Consider the following 17,983-nt stretch of genomic DNA (forward strand, 5'->3'; position numbering starts at 1 on the left):
CAGGCATGAACTCTGTTGTGTTATAACTGCCTTGCCAAGCTTATGAAAACCAGACCAAGGGCAGAAAAGCACTGATGGATAAAATAACTCCTCATTAGGTCACCTTCCAACTCCCTTCTCCCTGTCTGGACCTTCTTCTATCATAAGAAAGATCAGAAACCCTGCTACCAGTCATCAGACTGACTGGCACACCCTGTTCTGTTTGGCCTTGAGCCTTTGTGATTGTGAAAAGCCTCTCTGTTGTCCCCTCTGCTCCACCTTCCAGCTCCCCATTTGAGATTGCCTCTGGAGGAATGGGGGGTACAGGACTCTTTACCCTCTGAATGACCCCGTCCTTCCCACTCTATCCTATCCCAGGTGGCCAGTGGCAGTCAGATATTTGCTGCACGCATGTCCCCAGCACTATGCAAGTCACATCCCGTGTGGAGGGAAATAGTCCTGCATTCACACTGAACTCAGTGACCCTCTGCCTGCGGCTGCTGCCAGCTGCTCTGTCCAGGTTGCCTGCAAGTGCTGTGTGCTAACCATTGTACAAGCAGTTCACAGGTCCTATTGCCCCAGTCCTCACGCCAGCTCAGAGATGTCCCACAGGAAGTGGGCACCACTTTTATTCCCATTTTACAGATTGGGATCCTGGGGTTGTACTGTCAGTTTCCTGGGGTTATACAGTAGGAATGACGTCTGTCTGCGGCTATGGTAAGTAGATAGACTGTAACAATAATGTTACTTGTTTGTGTGCATATTTCTACTTTCGTTGGTTCCAAAAGGGATTAAAAATTGTCAAAATACTTGCCTAATTCTCCTTTGATTTCCATGAGTTACCCAGTGCTGAAGGTACTACCTACCACCTCTATTTTATGAATGACAAAACTCATTCTTACGCTGATTTCACCCAGTCTGTGAGTGAGTCAGGGCTGGGTTCCAGTCAAAGGCAGAGAAGCCAACACTGTATCAGGGGTTCCTGTGGTGGTGGTGGTGCTCATCAATTTCCACAGTAAAGGTGGCCTCCAAGCCTCCGCACATCGGAGACAGCAGTAAATTTTTGTTTCTGCTGCTCCTGAAGAAGCATGTGTTACTGTGTTTGGCCCAGGCCTCTATAGGACAGGCCCTTAGATGCAGAGGTAAAAGGCCTGTGTACCTGAATTAAAGGACCCAACACAGGACACATAATACAGGTATAAAATACAGGTATAATACAGGTATATAATACAGGTATAAAAACGTGTATGAGCATGAGGGACACCAACTTTTCTCCTCTGGAAAGTAGAAGGAGGTGAGTACAGCTTTATTTATTCTGTAACATTGTATTTCTTAAATATATCCAAAGAGAACAAATAAAAAGACAGATTATTGGGAAGAGGAGAGAAAAGTTGAATTTCCTTTTCTATGGAGAGCCAATTTTTAAAAGTGCAGTGCCAGCGTATTATGAAACAGTCAGTCAATGTTGTACAAGTGAGGGATTGCATATGATGCTTCTGAATTAACCTTCTAAGCTTGTTTTAGACGCCCACGAAAACACTTGGTTTTGACAATCCACATCTAACCTCGTTGAGGGCAAGAAGCGTGCGTGTTTCTCTCCGTCACTTGGTGCCCAGCACGTTACCTTGGTTCAGAGTGGGCTGGTGCACGATCACACACAGAGCAGAGCAGAGCAGCTCTGCCCTCGCCAGTTCTCCACTCTGCGTCAGCGTGATTCCGCATGGGTACAGAAGTGGAGTCATTCTCTCTAGTTCAACACTCAGCTTTTCCTTAATGTTACTCTATGTTTAAAAAAAAATTTTTTTAACTAGCTCCCTTGCTTTTTTGCCTAAAGTTCGTGATTGAAAAATTGCGCCTGTTCGCTGAAGGCCGCATGCATTGTAGCAGCCACGTAGACACGCGTGGACAGCCTGCAGCTGCTGCAGTTGGGATTCCACTTAACGTGCACTCATAAAGGACGGGTGTCTGCTCTTTCCAGCTAGCTCGCTGAGTTGTCCGGCAGATGAGCTAATGATGTTTAGAAGCTAGGGGAGGGGAGGTGTTCTCATGGCTCGTTTCCTCTCCCAGGAAGTGCAGTCATCACCGGCCCACGAGCAGCGGGCCCAGCCCTTTCGGGGGTGCAGAAGGTGCGTCCCTGTGCCCGTGGCTCACTGTGGCAACAGCAGAGACTTTAGCAATGATATTTTGCTTCCCTGGTGTTCAGACTTCTTCAGTTAAGCCTGTCTGGAGTCTTTTTTACTATTATCCATCAAACTTTATATATATAATAAAATAAAAGGAGAGGGAGGGTGGAACCAGAGGAAAGACTGCTTTGCCAAGGAGCGCTCCCCTCTCCCTATGACTCAGACGTAGAGAAGCAGAGGGGCTTTGGAAGGCTGCCTGCAGTCGCATTGAGGCAGACAGCTCTCCTGGCACTTTCAGACATTTCAAAAAATGTTCTCATGCAGTAAAAGATGCTTTTCAGATTGTCCGTGCCCTCCTTCTGGGCCAGCCTAGGCGCTCTTGTTTAGCTGTAGCATGGTGGCTTATGGAAGGTTTGCCAGCAGAACAGATGAACCTGGACCTTTGTATTTGGTATTTTACTAAAGAACTAGCTCTTTCCTGCTTAAAATTCATAATCATTCTTTCTTATGATCATTAGCATATAAAAAGGAATTGTCTGGCCCTTAGCCTTCCAATGGCATGAAATTTGCATTTGGTCATTCTCAAGAGTTTTTTTAGCATATTATGTTTGTTTGTACAATTCCAAATATTCAGTTTTTTATAAGTTTGGTTTTGATATGGAGGGAGTTGACTTGAGCTAAATAGAGGAGCTGCTTCTTAAATGCAGTTATCCTAATTTTTATAATTTGGCAGAACAAAAAAGAAAGATCACCTTAATTTTTTCTACCTTCATATATAAATAAGGGGTTTTGGTAAGTGGTAAATTAAAGCTTCCTGAAAAACAATTGAACTGACAAATCTAAATCTCAGTTTTTTAATTTTTTTCCTTTTTAGCTGCAAAAAGTGATTATGTCCTTTTATGGTTCCAGAAACAGGCACATAATTTCCTAGAGTCCCTATGAGCATCCCTATCTAATGCCTTCTTTTTTTTAAAGGGTTCAACCATTGCTGACCTAGGCCTTGCCAGATGCCAGGGGGTTTCATACCAAAAATAAGTAAGGTGTGGTGGTGAACTGTTTGGATGATTATGACGGCTTACACTAATTCACTTAAGGAGTAAAAGACCGCAGCAACATATAAAACAATTTGTGTTATATAAGAAAGTTAATTTGGATGGGTAACTTTTAGCTATAAATTGAATACAATGAAGTATTCATTTGAGTGGAAAATACTTTAAAATTTTATTTCCTACAAAACTTGATCTCCAATTTAAATCGTCTTTGGGACCTGAGTTTAACTTTAATGATTGTATCATTTCCTCTCGAAATTTTAGATGCCAGTTGGCAGGGTCTGCTCACCCCGTAATCTGTGTTCACTGCCTTTTTTCTGGTTCAATAGAAATGTGTAAATAACTGTTTTAATGAGTGGAGGAGGCTTCCTATTCTTTAGGGTCATTAAACTTGCAACTGGAAGTTTCGGCGTCTGGTGTAGTCCACAGTTCTGCCACATAGTTTGGCCCATATCATATGTTTTCAAAAACAGTATAACTAGCAACCAGTTTGCTTGGTTGCGATATGAGCAGCTTTGCACCTATTGTCTTAATTCTTCCTGCATTTATGTTAACTGACTGGCCCCTGTAGGCTTCTGAGTTTGTGATCCAGGTAATCCTGTCTCTTCATTTTATAGTTATAGGAACTGAACCCCTGGAGGACTGAGTGACTTTCCAAAGCAAGTTCAGGACAATTCAGAACTGTTTCACAGCCTGAGTGTTTTTCCCTGAATTCTGCTTCTGAGTTTAGGAGAGATGTTATTTGTTTTTCAGCATACCAGAGACCTTGGTCAGACTGCTTTTGAAAGGGATGCTTTTTAAAGATGCCTTACAAACATGATAAAAGAAGTGAGAGGCGGTGGTGGAACAGCAAGAGTAAAGAGTCTAGTTTAGGTCCTGTTGCTAACTGATGATCTTGGGCAAATCATTTACCTCCCTGGACACCAATGTTCCTCATCTATAAAGTAAAGGAATTAGACTAGACAATTTCACATGACCCAGCACAGGGCTTGGTAAATAGTGGCTTTTCAATAAATATTTCAGTAAGCAGTGGATGTTGAAGGTGCCTACCAACACTAAATTATAGAATCTCTAATTCTGTGTAAACTTTCTTCATCCCCCATCCTCAATTTATTTGACACAGATGGCTTTCAAGGTCACTTCCAATCTTGAGAGAAGCCTAAGTGTTCTGATTTAGAACTTATTAGGGGAGTTTTTTGAACTCATAGACTCTGTCCTCATCTTTTCGGTTTCACTCTCCTATCAGCTTGTCTGTTCCCTGAACTTACTGTCCTACAGAATCCATGCATCCCTTTCTGTGTGATGGGAAGGAGACGGCAGGGGGGAGAAGTGAGTAGGTAGCCGTCCAGATTGACCACATCCTGTTGCACATCCTCTGCCGTCCTCCTTTCTGCTGCAAAGGCAGCATCTCCTCCTCGCTTCACCCATTCACAGGCAGGATGATACTTCAAAACCAAGTGGATCACTGTTTCAAATATAAATAATACTCATGAACTTCAATACACAGGGGTGAGCCTAAGTAGGTTAAATTTCCAGCCATCATTCCCTAAAAGATAAATCATAAATGATACTACATAATAATAATAATGAGAAATAATACAAATAAGTAATTCAATAATAAATATAAATAATAATACGGGAATAAACTGTGTTTCACACACAACTCTAAACCTACTTTTGCCCACCCCTGCACATTACCGGCGTTCATACAATCTTAGCGGGCCTGGTCACTGTCACCATTCATCAGGCGGCTTCTATTGTAGGACACAGAAAGACAGGAAACGTGTCTCCTGCCTTGTAAGAACTTAAAGGCTTAACAGAGGAGTTTGTAGAGTTACAGAAAGTAGACACAAACTTGGGTTGTATAATTGGAACTAAATCCAGTCTTACCTTTTGCTATAAACAGAGAATCATTAGGAATTCAACTTTTCTGTGAATTAGAGAATCAGAATGTTTAAAACACTGAGATGCATTATTAAAGGGGGAAAAAATCTGATTCTTAAGAAATCCAGATTAATGCCGAGCTTCTCTTTCCTCAAAAATACCCCTACAGAAATCCATAATCTCACACACAAACCCATAAATCTGCTCAAACCCAGCTCAATTCTCCCCTGCCTTTATACTGCTGTGCTTCTTTGTGCTTCTATACTGGCGGGCGTCTTTGCCTGCTCATTTCTTTTTTGGCAGACTTAATCCTGACAACCTCATTAAGCCTAGAATATACTCCAGAAATTCTGATTTCTAGTCTTTTGTTTTCCTCCTCTTTTCTTTCTGACCTTTCTTTTCCCCATAACTGTTCAGATAGACAGCTTACTGGTGATTAACTAACATATGTGATTTCCCATCTTAGTCACTATATTACTCATGATTTTGCAGACATGTTATCTGAAGTTCCTAGCCAAAGCTTTAGAAGACACCAGGAAATGTTTGTATCTTATTAAAACTGGTTTTTCACTGTGCATAGATTTCCTACTCAAAACCAGAAATATTTTCCTTATCTCTGCCCAAACCAAGCAATTCCCACAACTTTATGTTCTTTTACAAATATGACTGGTTCCCAAATCCAATTTTTCTTGACTTCCTGCTGATCCTAGCTAAAGGCCCCTCTCCCTTTAGCCCTACCTTGCCTTTGAGAAAGTGTCCCTCAGGCAGGAGGCTAATGGTGTGTCCAGGTTTAAAGTGGCCAGAGTGGCCCCACCAGGTGCCTCTGGGTACAGTTCCACTGAGAAGTCAGTTGGCCACAAACACAGACTTTTTCTGGTTAGACCGTCACCAAGAGGGCACCTCAGCCAACACTGTAAATACTTTTTTCCCATCCACCCCACAAGTAATTCTCCCCTATTACCCACATATATCACCTTTTGGAAGCTGGTAAAAATAGCATTTCAAACAAAGAACGCTTGGCTTCGTTCTGACTGGCTCCTTCCTTGAAAAAAAGAGCAACAGAGGTTGGTCAATCTATTGGTGTTTTTCCTTGTGTATCAGGGATGGGGCGATGTCATCTTTAAGGTGGTTTGGAGTTAGAGAAGCTTGGGTGGCCGACAGGGATAGGACAGGAATCATTGTGCCTGGCACACACTGACTTTGTGAATAAGAAATTTGTCTCCTAGACTGAGAAAGGTCTGGCAGAACAACTGCCAGATCAGAGAGAAGAGAAGTAATTTGGGGGCATAAGGGCCTGCTTGTCACTGCTTTCTTTCTGGTCCATGAGAAGACATGGAAAATACAGCATTTCTCCTGGCTTCTCATATATCATATTAGTATTTTCAGGTGAAATGCTAATGACCTCATTTTTAAGCCCTGGGTCTGACAAATTTAGACTCTGACTTTGATACCTAACAAGCCTCTCTTATCCATCTTCACTTCAAAAAATGTGTTATTATGCTGCATTTACTTAGCACAATTTGTGAGGTTCTATGCCTGTGTTATTCTCTATGAAAAATTCACTTATTTGTCACCCTTTTTTAGAATGACAAGCAGTGATGCCAGAAAGTCTAAGGACTGTATATAGGACTCAGAAAACTACTTCCAAACTGGGTTATAATTTTTTCAGATTCTTTTTGGGAATTGACAGAACATAAATTATAAACTAACAGATAAAAACTGTAGTTTTATTACTTTTATTTGCTGTTCCTCTTGCAAAATTAATAACTGTGGGGTTAGAAAGAGACCCAAGGAGGTTATCTATGTAAAATTTGCTGAAATTGACAGCAAACTCTGGGAGGGTTGGCCGCAAAGGAGGCAGTGGGGAATTTTTAGGGACTGCAAAATTGTTCTTGTATCTTGGTTGCGGTGGTAGTTACAAAACTGTTTGCAATTGTCAAAGCTCATAGACCTGTACATTGAAAGTATACATTTTACTTTGTGCTTTATACCTCTGTAAGGCTGTCTTTTAAAAAAGAAAAAAGTTTTGGAACTTTTAAAAAAAGACATTTCCATCTGCTTCATGAGGTAGATAATGAATTACTTGGAAGTGTTCAAGCCCAGACTGGTCGACCAGTGGGCCGGCGGGGTGTGCGTCGGAGGGGATCCTGCTCCCGTGGCTTCGCCTAGTGCTCTCGGGGCGTGTTTACTGAGAGTTAAATTAGCTGAAGTTTCCCTACAAGTGAGCATCTAGGATCTCAAGCAGAAAAAGGATTTTAATCCACTGATGTCTTAATTATCACTTCCTACGTTGGACTCTGCCCCCTTTTTAAAACGACAAAAATATAGTCATTAGAAAATGATCTCATCAAAATTTTATTTTATTTGTGGTAGGTAGGGGCAACTGGCAATTGATGAAAGCAGAATTTCCAGCAGGATGCAAAAGAGTTCATTATCTTTGTAGTGGGTGGCAGTGATTGAATCAGATTCTGTTTTAAATCATCACATGACACCCCCTTTGGTTCTGTTCACGACGCACTCAAACCTTTTAATGATTACACACTTTTCTTCATTGATAAGATTCCCAGTTCGCATTACGGGCTTTGGAGCCAGCTGTAATTTTATTTTATTTTGTTTTGTTTTGTTTTTTATTTTTTAATTCTCACCTAAGGATATGTTCATTGATTTTAGAGAAAGAAGAAGAGAGGGGGGAGAGAGAAAGTGAGAGAGACAAACAGACAGACTTTGATGTGAGAAACATTGATCAGTTGCCTCCCATATGTGCCCTGACCAGGTATAAAACCCACATCTTTTTGGTGTGTGGGACGATGCTCCAACCAACTGATCCACCCAGCTGGGGCTGGAACCAGCTGTATTTTCCTCTTGGCATTCTTTCTTCCCTCCCTCTACCCGATTACCCATCTCCACGTCGGCCCAGCGCAGGGACTGAGGTCTCCATCTGTGAAGCCTGTTGCTGCAGGACACAGAATTCAGATTCACTCGGGGGAGGGAAAGCTGCATGTGCGTGTTTCAGGGTGGTGGCTGTCATGATCAGATGAATGTTGTGGAAAGCTTGCTCATTCATACGGAAGAGCTGGTGCTGCCGCTAAGTGGTGGAGCAGATGAGCTCCAGGCTCTGGCATCTGTGCATCGGCCCTGCTCGGCCAGGGGCACTTCTGTCCGTCACACTGCGAGAGCTGGTGAGCATTGCCACTTTTGCCTTCAGCAGCAACCTTTATTTGAATCCCATGAAAGAGAGGCTCTATCCCACTTACTTTTTTAATGAGAGGATGAAGCTGGTCACAAATAGGAAATCCCATGTGACTTACAGAAATAAACTACCCTCTATGTAATCATAGTAAGTCTCTGGTGTTTTTCCCTTCACTCTTGACTTCTTTTATGTAACAGCTCTTCCCTCCTAAGATATCTCTAAGGCATCGGAGACTTTTGCCCCGTTGTCAATTTTGTAGCCTGTGATTCTGCTCTGCGTCCTTCCTGTCAACATCAGTCTTGAATGAGCAACAGTGCAGGCAGGTGCCCTGAAGAGTTGAATGTAGCCTGAGTTTTGAGGAGAGGCAGCTTCTCAATTCCTGCCATTTCATTGGCATGATTTGGCTTCCTCGGGAGGTTCCGCCCTCACCTGGCAACCCCACTCAGCACCGTGGACAGAGATCCCTTCAGCCCTTGGTACCCAGCTTTTAGAACTAGAGCTGGGACTTGAGAGCTTACTCCTTTATTCTTTCCTCCTTTTGGAGACACTCATTCCTCCAAGAAATACTAATGTCTTTAAAATTGCTGTAAGTTTTCTTGTATTTTATAAAATGGGAGCTCAGAATGCCCATTGCCTTCATGAGCACAGTGCCGGGGTTACTCGGGTTGCATTTATCTTTTCCCCACGCACAAGGTTTGCCTAGCGTGGCAGCCTGCTGGCCGGACAATAATAACACTCTGTTGAAGAGAGCAAACAGCTGATGGCATGGGGCACAGAGGGGACTCCTGCGTGGCTGCCTCTAGCTTGGCAGGCCCGTGGTCAGAGCAGGCGAGAACAAAGGCCAGTCTGTTTGCAAGCAAATTGGAAAACCAGTGTGTTAGTTGTGTTCTTGTCTCTTTGCCTTTCTCTTGGCTGGAAGGGCAAATGCTGGTCCAGCAGTCTGCAGACTCGTTCCAGGCAAGAACCCATTCCTGAGACTTACCTGCCTGTCATATTATATTACCCCTGGCAGTTCTGAAAAGGGCCCAAGTTAATCTGTCTGAACTGCTTCAAAAATCATTGACGGAGGAATTCTTTACAAACTCACCATCTGAAGGTGGACCCTACTCTCTCAATATTTTGAGTTGTTTATTTTCTAAATAGCAACTCCCATACGTTGTGTCCTAATTTCTTTTTACCACTGATGGGGGTGTATTTGCTGCCTGGCTGAGAAATTCAGGAATTGCACGTCGGGCAGCATATTTCATAATTATGTGGAAATGTTTCCCTCTTACTCCTAAGCCAATTTAATGTTGCCACTTAGCTGAGAATGTCCTAGTCATGGTTGTGTATCTGGATTATCAGGTTTAGAGAGCAGAGATCATCCCACACAGCCCTGTTCCAGGATGGGAGACTGAGGAGACTTAGGAACGACCCCTTTGAGCCTGTTGACAAATCTCTCAGAGGGCTGCAGTGCAGCGATTTTCATGGAGGTGGGAAGTCTTGAGTAACTTTCACTTTAGGCTTCTAAAAAATAGAGGGTGAGACGAAGAGACTTTTTTGTTCTATGTGTGAAAGTTAGCCTCAGAAGGTTATTTAGCAAATGGCTTTAAACAGATTTTAATTTAAGCTTTGAAGCTCTGTAGCTAGGTCCTTTCAGTCTTCGCTATTCTCGCTCAAAGCCTATAAAAATGGTCTGCTGCTCATGAATGAGAGGAAAGGGTGCTTGGTTGGACTTGGTCGTGGCGCTCTTATTTTAAAGTCCATCAAAAAGGAAAGTCCTCATTTTAGTGGTCATTGGAGACATCCTAATGCAGAAGACTAGATTATAAATGAGGATTAGGTTTAAAATAATCTTGGGTAAAGAAAGTAATTGACATTTTTATTGTGTTTTGTGTTTAAAAGGGAAAATGTACTGAACCTACCACCAAAAACACCTCTTGGCCACTAGCAGTGCCCTTTTAGCATTTATTGTTCCACCTTGTGAAACTACTAAACTTTGTATACTTCGTTTTTGTGGTCAGATTTTAAATGCCCCAAACAGGGAATTTACATTTCTTCATGTAGTAGATGGTGGCAAAATGATCAGTACATTATAGCATTTAACCCACATGCTGATTAAAGCTCTTTTTTTATTGCTGAAACCTGCCACGGGCCTCGAATCACATCGGGCACTGAGGGTCGGTGCCGAGCACGCCAGTCCTGCCCTGCCTGCCCAGGGAGGCTGCAGGCTAGGGAGGAAGCATCGCCATCACTCGGGCAATACAGCTGGCATGCCACGACTTGTTTTCTTAAAAAAACTAAAACTAAGTTTTTACTGGCCATTATACTTTAGATCTCAGATTTTTCTGAGTACAAGGAGAGGAGCTCAAGTGGCTCAAAAACTGATTTAAAAATGTGAGGGAACGCCTGAGATAATAAAAAACGTTTTGTTTTACTTCTGTGCAGAGGGTCTCATTAGATCTGGTTCCTCGGGCCCTGGTACAACGCCTTTCTGGGGCCAGGTCACTCTCAGCCTGAACATAATTTGACCAATTTCTACCTTTATGCTTTTAAAGGGGTTAATTCTGTAGAGAAAGGCAGTGAGAGAGACATTTTCTAGCCAAATCTAAGATATTCAAAAGACTGAAGAGGGCTAGAGGATTCTAAATCCATAAAAAATCTTCAGATTTTATTTTTGCTAAATCTCTAACCAGAGCACTAATAAATAGCCTAAATTAAATACTACTTCTCACTTTTCCTCTCTCTTTCTCTGCTCGCTCTTTGGCAAGAGAGCCTGTTCAGCAGGAAACTTTCCCAGTAGCAGATGGCAGGGACTAGCAGGTGGCAGATAGCATAAGCAGCCTCTGGAAAACTGATACAAGCCCAGAGCCCCGACTTTCAAATCTGGCACAAAATCCTTGTGCTCCAAGTTTTTGTCTTGCCTTTTTGTTTTTAAGAAAACAATTCAATTTTTATAGGGCCCAGAGATTGACCTAATTCTAATTCCATCAGGTTAAAAAATAAGTGGGCATGTTAGTTGACATATGTATGATGTTTGAGGATCCATCCCAATCAAAACAGGTAAACAAAGAGCGGACTGCAAAGCCCGTCAGACTGTCTGCTCCCACTGGGTCTTGTGGCCTGGACTGCCAGCAGCAAGAAGAAAGGCTCAGACCCAACACGTGACCAGTGTGTGCAAACTCAAGGCAAGAGTAGTATTGCAAATTCCTTTCTTTGTGGCAACATTGTTACCATATGCACCTTAGCTTGGACTGCCTTTTAAAACCACACCGGGAGCAGCGGGAGCCAGAGGAGAGAGGCTGAGGAGCTAGAGTAGAGCTATGAAGAAGGCAGTGGGACTGTGGATCCTGAAGACCTGGAGGGCCTGCCTGTTAAATTTTGCTTAATTTTTATAACTTTTTCCTCTTTTTTTCCTTTTGGTTCAGTGAAAAGTATCCCAGTCTCTCCTAAGTACCACAAGAACTACCAATATAACACAAAGCTAATTTCCTTATGGAGTTGCTATGCTGTTCTGTTGCTCTCTGCTTCATATGTGTTGTTATGAACTTCTAAGGTGTCAGCTCCAGCTTCACATCTCTCTTCTGCTGAGCTGTGTATTCACGTAACACTATGGTTAGTATTTCTTCCAAATCATTTTTCATAAACCTCATATGAAAACAGGATGTTGATTTAGGGGGCATTAAATAAGGAATACAACTTTTACAATATTTTTGTTTGTTACTTACTATTATTTTGCCTTCTCTTTCCCATTTCAGACTTGATAATTAGTAAGTTTTATCTTCAAGTTTTCATAGACTGTTGACTCATGACTTTGGTCACGTGGACTGCACACCTGTAAATACCTAAGAGAAGTACCCGCTGGTGAAAGATGGAACTTGGCATTGACATTTAAGAGTTAACACCAGTTTTCTCTTCTCTTACGCTTTATTTAGATTCCGACACAGCCCCAACTGCTGGTACCTGAGAGACTGGACTATCCACACCTGGATCAGGCAGTGCCTAAAATACGGTGCACAAGACAAAGCCCTGTATACCCTTGTGAATAAAGTGAGTGCTTTCCTGGCATTGACAGCTTATTCCTTTGAGTTTAGATGATACAGTGTTTGAAACTGTTACAGTATAGCAAAAATAGTACAAGAAAACTTTTTTAAATTATTTGCCCTCAGATAGCCTTTTGAGAATGGAGCTGGGTGTGAATTAATCAACAGGTTAAAAGTAAAAATTCCCGTGGCTGCTGCTGTTCCCAGCGTAAGGATGCAGAAGTGGACAGGCAGAAGCTCAGGCAGTCTGGCCGTGAGGACTCTGCACCGGCGCTCATTCATTCGTGATCGCTGAGCCTGCGGTTTCGTACCTGGTCCCCTGGTGATATTTAGGGGAATGGTCGAGACCCTGGTGTTCAGACTCCCTTACACATTTTTAAAAAGATGTATTCCTGGTCACTCAAAGCATGTCTTCCAAATTCCCTGACTCCTCCCCTTAAGGGATAAAGTACGAAATAAGCAAAAGTTTAGAACATTGTTGTTTTGATTCTTAAGCTGCAACACTGTTATGACCTATAAAAAGAGTTTAACAATATTTCCATGAAAATGCATTATGCCTATAGTATCGTTAGACCTTGTATGTTGAAACTCAAAAGGAGATACTACAAATGTTCGTACATTTTTTTTAAAGGAAATACTAATTTTGTTTGGGGGAATTTTTTTCTCACATGAGCTGGCCCCAGTTCAACTTAATATTCGTTGCAGACAGTTCATATGTGAGGCATTGCCTTGGGTATGGCAGTGTCCACAAAAATGAGCAATGTCCTATCCGATCCTTACCCTCAGGAAACTCTTCATTCAATACGGCAGGTAAGCAGGTTCACTGATAAATCTAATATTAGGCCCAGGGGAAGAACAGATTGAATCCTGCTCTCTTCAGTGTGATGACACAGATTATACTAAAAAAAGAAGATGCCTGTGAAAACAAAGCAAGAAGGGTCTGGAAAGGCAGGAAAGTCTGTCTCACTTCCTGCTATTCCTGCTCTTCTGTGGAAAGCACACTGGGCAAGGAGCCCAAAACCCAGGCTGTAGCCCCGTAAGTTTCACTAGTGAACTGTAACTTCGGGCAAACAGTTTACCCTTCTAGGTCTTAGTTCTGTCAACTCTGAGTCATGGGAGTGGCACTAAGTCAGTGGTTTCCAACCCTGCTGCCCACTAGGAGGACAAAAGCAGCCTTTAAAATGTATGATGCACCCCCAAGATTTTCACTTAATGGATCTTTCTGACGCCCGGGCATTAGTATTTTTAATGGGTTTTTAAATGTGTTTTTTTTTTAATAGAATTTTTTAGAGCAGTTTTAGGTTCACAGCAAAATTGAGAAGGTACAGAGATGTCTTGTCTGCTCCCTGGCCCCACACCTGCACAGCCTCCCCCAGTATCCACATCCCCCACCAGAGCAGTGCGTTTGTTACCGTTGATGACCTGCATTGACACACGGTGACCACCCAAAGTCCACAGTTTACGTTAGGGCCGTTCTTGGTGCCGTACGTTCTATGGGTTTGGGCAAGGGTACGACATGTATCTACTATCACAACATCAGCGTAGTTTTTCTACATTTGAAATCCTCTTGTGTTCTGCTGTACGTCCCCTCATTGGTATCCTTTTAAGGCTCCCATGTGCCTTCTGATTTGCAGCCCGAGCTGCGAAACACTGGCTGGTTGATCTCTAAGGCTCCTTCCAGCTTTAATGATGTATCATTCTAAAACATTTTATGTTCACCCTGCCCCTACAATTAATGCTGATTTGGATGATGGTTTTGAGAAATGCAGATGCCACCCATGAGCTCCAACCTTTCAAATAACGGCTTACAGACATTTTTCCATTCCAGCACACCTGAGGCATCCCATCCAGCCTACCAGCAGCAGTGACTCAGCTCAGCAGTGACTCACTACTGGGGTGGGGATGGGGGCGCTGGTTAGGACCATCTGGATGTCTCAAGGGGATACAAGAGGATGGTATAGTGTGAAAAATGTCCTCAGGCAATTCTGGTGGTTGGTGGGGAAAGAATGGGGCGGTATGGAGCATGGTGTGTAAGCCTACAGACGTAAGAATTTAAAACAAAAATATAACCACAATTTAGATCATTATTAGTCACCCTTGACCAAATGAAAATCAGATGGGCAGCTCACTAAAATCCAGGGTTCTGTGCCTCATTCCTAGACATCTTGATTCTGTAAGTCTGTGGCTTAAGAATCTGCCCTGTTAAGTGGGTGCCTAGAAAATCCTGGTGCAGATGCTAAACAGTCCACGTTTGTAGAAATCTGGGTTCTCGGATATTCAGCTGCTTGTGAACAAAGAGGACATCTGAGGAGATTGATTAGTAATATTTTATTGGCATGTTTCTTGGGTCTTTAAAAACCAAAGAGACAAAAAGGGGTGCTGGCATGGATGTGGCAAAAAGGGGAGCCTTGTGCACTAAATGGAGATGCCTCAGGAACTTAAAAATAAAACTATGATTTGATCCAGCTGTCCATTCCCACTTCTGGATATATATCCAAAGGAAGTGAAATCACCATATCAGAAATACCTGCATACCCATGTTCATTGCAGCATTGTTTGCAAAGCCAAGACATGGAAACAACCTAAGTATCTATTAACTAACGAATGGATTTTCTTAAAAGGTGCGTCTGTATACACAGTGGAATATTAGGAAGCTATAAAAAAGGAGATCCTGCCATTTGTTACAACTTGGACAAAATTTAAGAGCGTTATGCTAAATGAAATAAGTCGATCAGAGAAAGACAGATACCCTATGATATCACTTATATGTAGAATCTAAAAAAACAAACTCAAAAGCGAAGTGTAGAATGGTGGGTGCCAGGGCTGGGGGTGCGGGAAACGGGAGGTGGTGGGCAGAGGGCACAAACATCCCGTTGTAAGATGAGTGAGTTTGGAGGGCCTGGTGGACGACATGGGGACTGTAGTTAGCACTCCTCTGCTATGTAACGTGTGTGACGGAGGCGCCAGCCCACCTTATTATGGCAATCACTTCTCCACATAACACGTATAAACCATCATGTTACATGCCTTAAACTTGCACAATGTTATATGCCAATCAAATCTCAGTAGAGTTGAGGAACACGCTGTCTGAGGACCAAAAAATGCTGCATAGGAAGATAATGTGTGCTTTCTTACGGGAGTCCTTTTCTTTAAAATGACACAAATTTGTTATCTTAGATTTCTGGATGTTAGAAGTGTGAAACATGTCAATGAGCTAACGTCAAGGTAGTGGCAGGGATGTGTTTCTTTAGGAAGCTTTTGGGGAGAATCTATTGCCTTGACTTTTTAAAATGGGAGTCCATTTTTTTACACTGATATTCGTACCCTAGATTACAAAAAGAATCTCTGAACCCATGGAGTATTGGGGGGGGTATTGATTTATTTCTTGAGCTATGACATGTTAGAATTGAGTTTTATGTTTCATATACCAATAGTCTTATGTCAGACACCTCCTCACAACATCCCCCCCCCGACCAGCAGTTCCAGTGACCAGAACTTACGGGTCAAGCGCCTGCTTCGCGGTCGCAGATGCTGGAGAGTGATAGGCAAAGACTGTAAAGCTAATGGTGGCGAGTTTTGTCCTGAGTAGTACATAGGCATACATTATAAATCAAAGTGGATATTTTTCTCTTATTTTCCTTTTATTTCCATTTTCATTGCAGGTCCAATATGGAATTTTTCCAGATAACTTTACATTCAACTTACTGATGGATTATTTCATAAAGAAAGACAATTACAAAGGTAAGAAACCAAACCCAGGTCCATTTATAATGGGGTTTCAGCTCCCAGAGAGAAGTAAATGTGGTCACTTTCCCTGTTACATTTCTTAATGACTTGTCTTTACATCACTCAGAAATAGTTGATTTACCATGCCACTTGGCCAGAGAGGAAAATTATGTCCGGGTGTTTTCCTCTGAGTTCCTCAAGTTTATTTGTTCATCTCTCTCTAGGCAAAGGACAGTGAATTTAGTTAAGCAAAAAAACCCTGCCTGAGCTTCCATGGCTAGTTAAGATAATAGTAATGCTGTTATTAGCTTGCCCCCCTTTTTTGGCACCATTTGCTACCTTTATTTTATTTAAATCAGAGTTGTTGTATTATGTAAAATACAAAACCATAAAATCAGTTGACTTCTCCTGGAAAGAGCAGTACCCTCACTATGAAGGAAAGTCATTTTTTCTCCCTAGAATTTTGTTAGTTCATCTGTAAATAAGTGGATCCGTGATCTCTGAGATCTCTTAACCCCCAGATCCTCCAACTCTGTGAAATTAATTTAAAGTGGCTCTTAACCTCAGCTGCAATAAGGGAGGCCAGGGAAAGATGGTGATTGCAGCTGACCCTACAGAGCAGCCGGGGGGGACCCTGCCAGTCTCCAGGGGACCGGGAGTGCATGCAGTGGAGCACACTTGTGCTTGCAGCTGTGCAGACAGTCAGACAGGAAAGAGGAGGCCTTGCCATTGTATGAAGACACACACTGGCTTTCCACGTCCACTGTTTCGCCCAGGCCAGGTTGGTCCCCAGGAGCCCTGAGGGAGCCACACCTGTGTTAGGGTAGCTACTTCCTCAGGACCGTGAATGTGGACTGGGGTCACTTAGGAACTCCCATTGGGTGTTTTCTGTTACCTTGTCTTCCAAATCGCTGATTCGATCTTCTGCTTCATCTAGTCTGCTGTTGATTCCTTCTAATGTGTTTACTCATTTCAGATATTGTCCTCTTCATTTCTGACTGGTTTGTTTTTTTCTTTTTTATGGTTTCAGTGTCCTTTTTTATGCCTACTATCTCTTCGGTGTAGTTCTCACTGAGTTCATTCATCCTTTCCCTAAGTCCCTTGAGCATCCTTAAAACAAATGTTTTGCACTCTGCATCTGGTATATTGCTTGCCTCTATTTTGTTTAGTTAAAAACATGGAATGCTTCACAGATTTGCACGTCACCGTGCGCAGGGGCCATGCCAATCTCTGTACCGTTCCAGTTGTAGTGTATGTGCTGCTGAAGTGAGCCCTGGTGGTCCCTTACGTGTCCTTGCCATCTGGGATCCTGTCTTGGGGTTCCATCCCTGCATGCCAGCACCCTCGGCCTTTTCCCCTGCATCAGCACTCAGTGATTAGGCTGGGATTGGCCACTTCTGCCCTTAGTGTGGGCACCCCGCTCTTTCCTTCTCTCTGGATCTCCGCTTTATCTTCTCTCTCACAGGCTTACAGTTGCTGACTACCAAGGGATATTTGCTGCATATTATTTTCGAAATGTTGACTATCCCTTGTTGTCCATTCTTACTCGGTTTTAAACATGCACTTCCTGAATTCAATTGAAAGATAATTTGCTTTCACATAATCTAATTTTCATAATTTATTCTCTGAATATCAAATCACTGCTAACTCTTGTAATTATGAGTGTGAGCGAAAATTGGTTAACACAACAACTCAGTCAAAAATATTTGTACCTGTTACATGCAGGCACCACATTTTAGACCAACATTCTGTAACAACAAATATTTTTTTTTTTTTTTTTTTACCAAGTAGTAGTTTGATTTTAATTCAAATAGTAATAGGAAAAATACACATATAATTGATCACAGTACAGATCACTGAAATATACCTTGTCATTTTAAAGACCACTGATATGATTAAGATATTTCATATTAGGAGTAATTTTAAGATACAAGCTAAAAAATGTTTAGGGGGTCTTAAATTTTTAATTTTACCTGACATTTTCTTTCTTTTTTTTTTTTTTTTATTGTT

General features: G+C 42.3%; 1 protein-coding gene and 1 non-coding gene across 2 annotated transcripts in view; one reads left to right on the top strand and one right to left on the bottom strand.

Moving 5' to 3' along the window:
- MRPS27 (mitochondrial ribosomal protein S27) overlaps positions 1-17,983 on the top strand; it is an 81,774-nt gene that overhangs the window by 49,486 nt on the left and 14,305 nt on the right. Inside the window, exons 5-6 of the mRNA XM_024578545.3 lie at positions 12,140-12,254; positions 15,910-15,988. Of these exons, the coding sequence (XP_024434313.2) occupies positions 12,140-12,254; positions 15,910-15,988 (194 nt within the window). The remainder of the gene's footprint in view (positions 1-12,139; positions 12,255-15,909; positions 15,989-17,983) is intronic.
- Positions 17,145-17,247, bottom strand: LOC112321232 (U6 spliceosomal RNA). The gene has a single exon (XR_002976510.2). It is a non-coding gene; the product is annotated as a U6 spliceosomal RNA (small nuclear RNA).

Source organism: Desmodus rotundus, chromosome 1, assembly GCF_022682495.2.
Source record: "Desmodus rotundus isolate HL8 chromosome 1, HLdesRot8A.1, whole genome shotgun sequence".
Taxonomy (NCBI): Eukaryota; Metazoa; Chordata; class Mammalia; order Chiroptera; family Phyllostomidae; genus Desmodus; species Desmodus rotundus.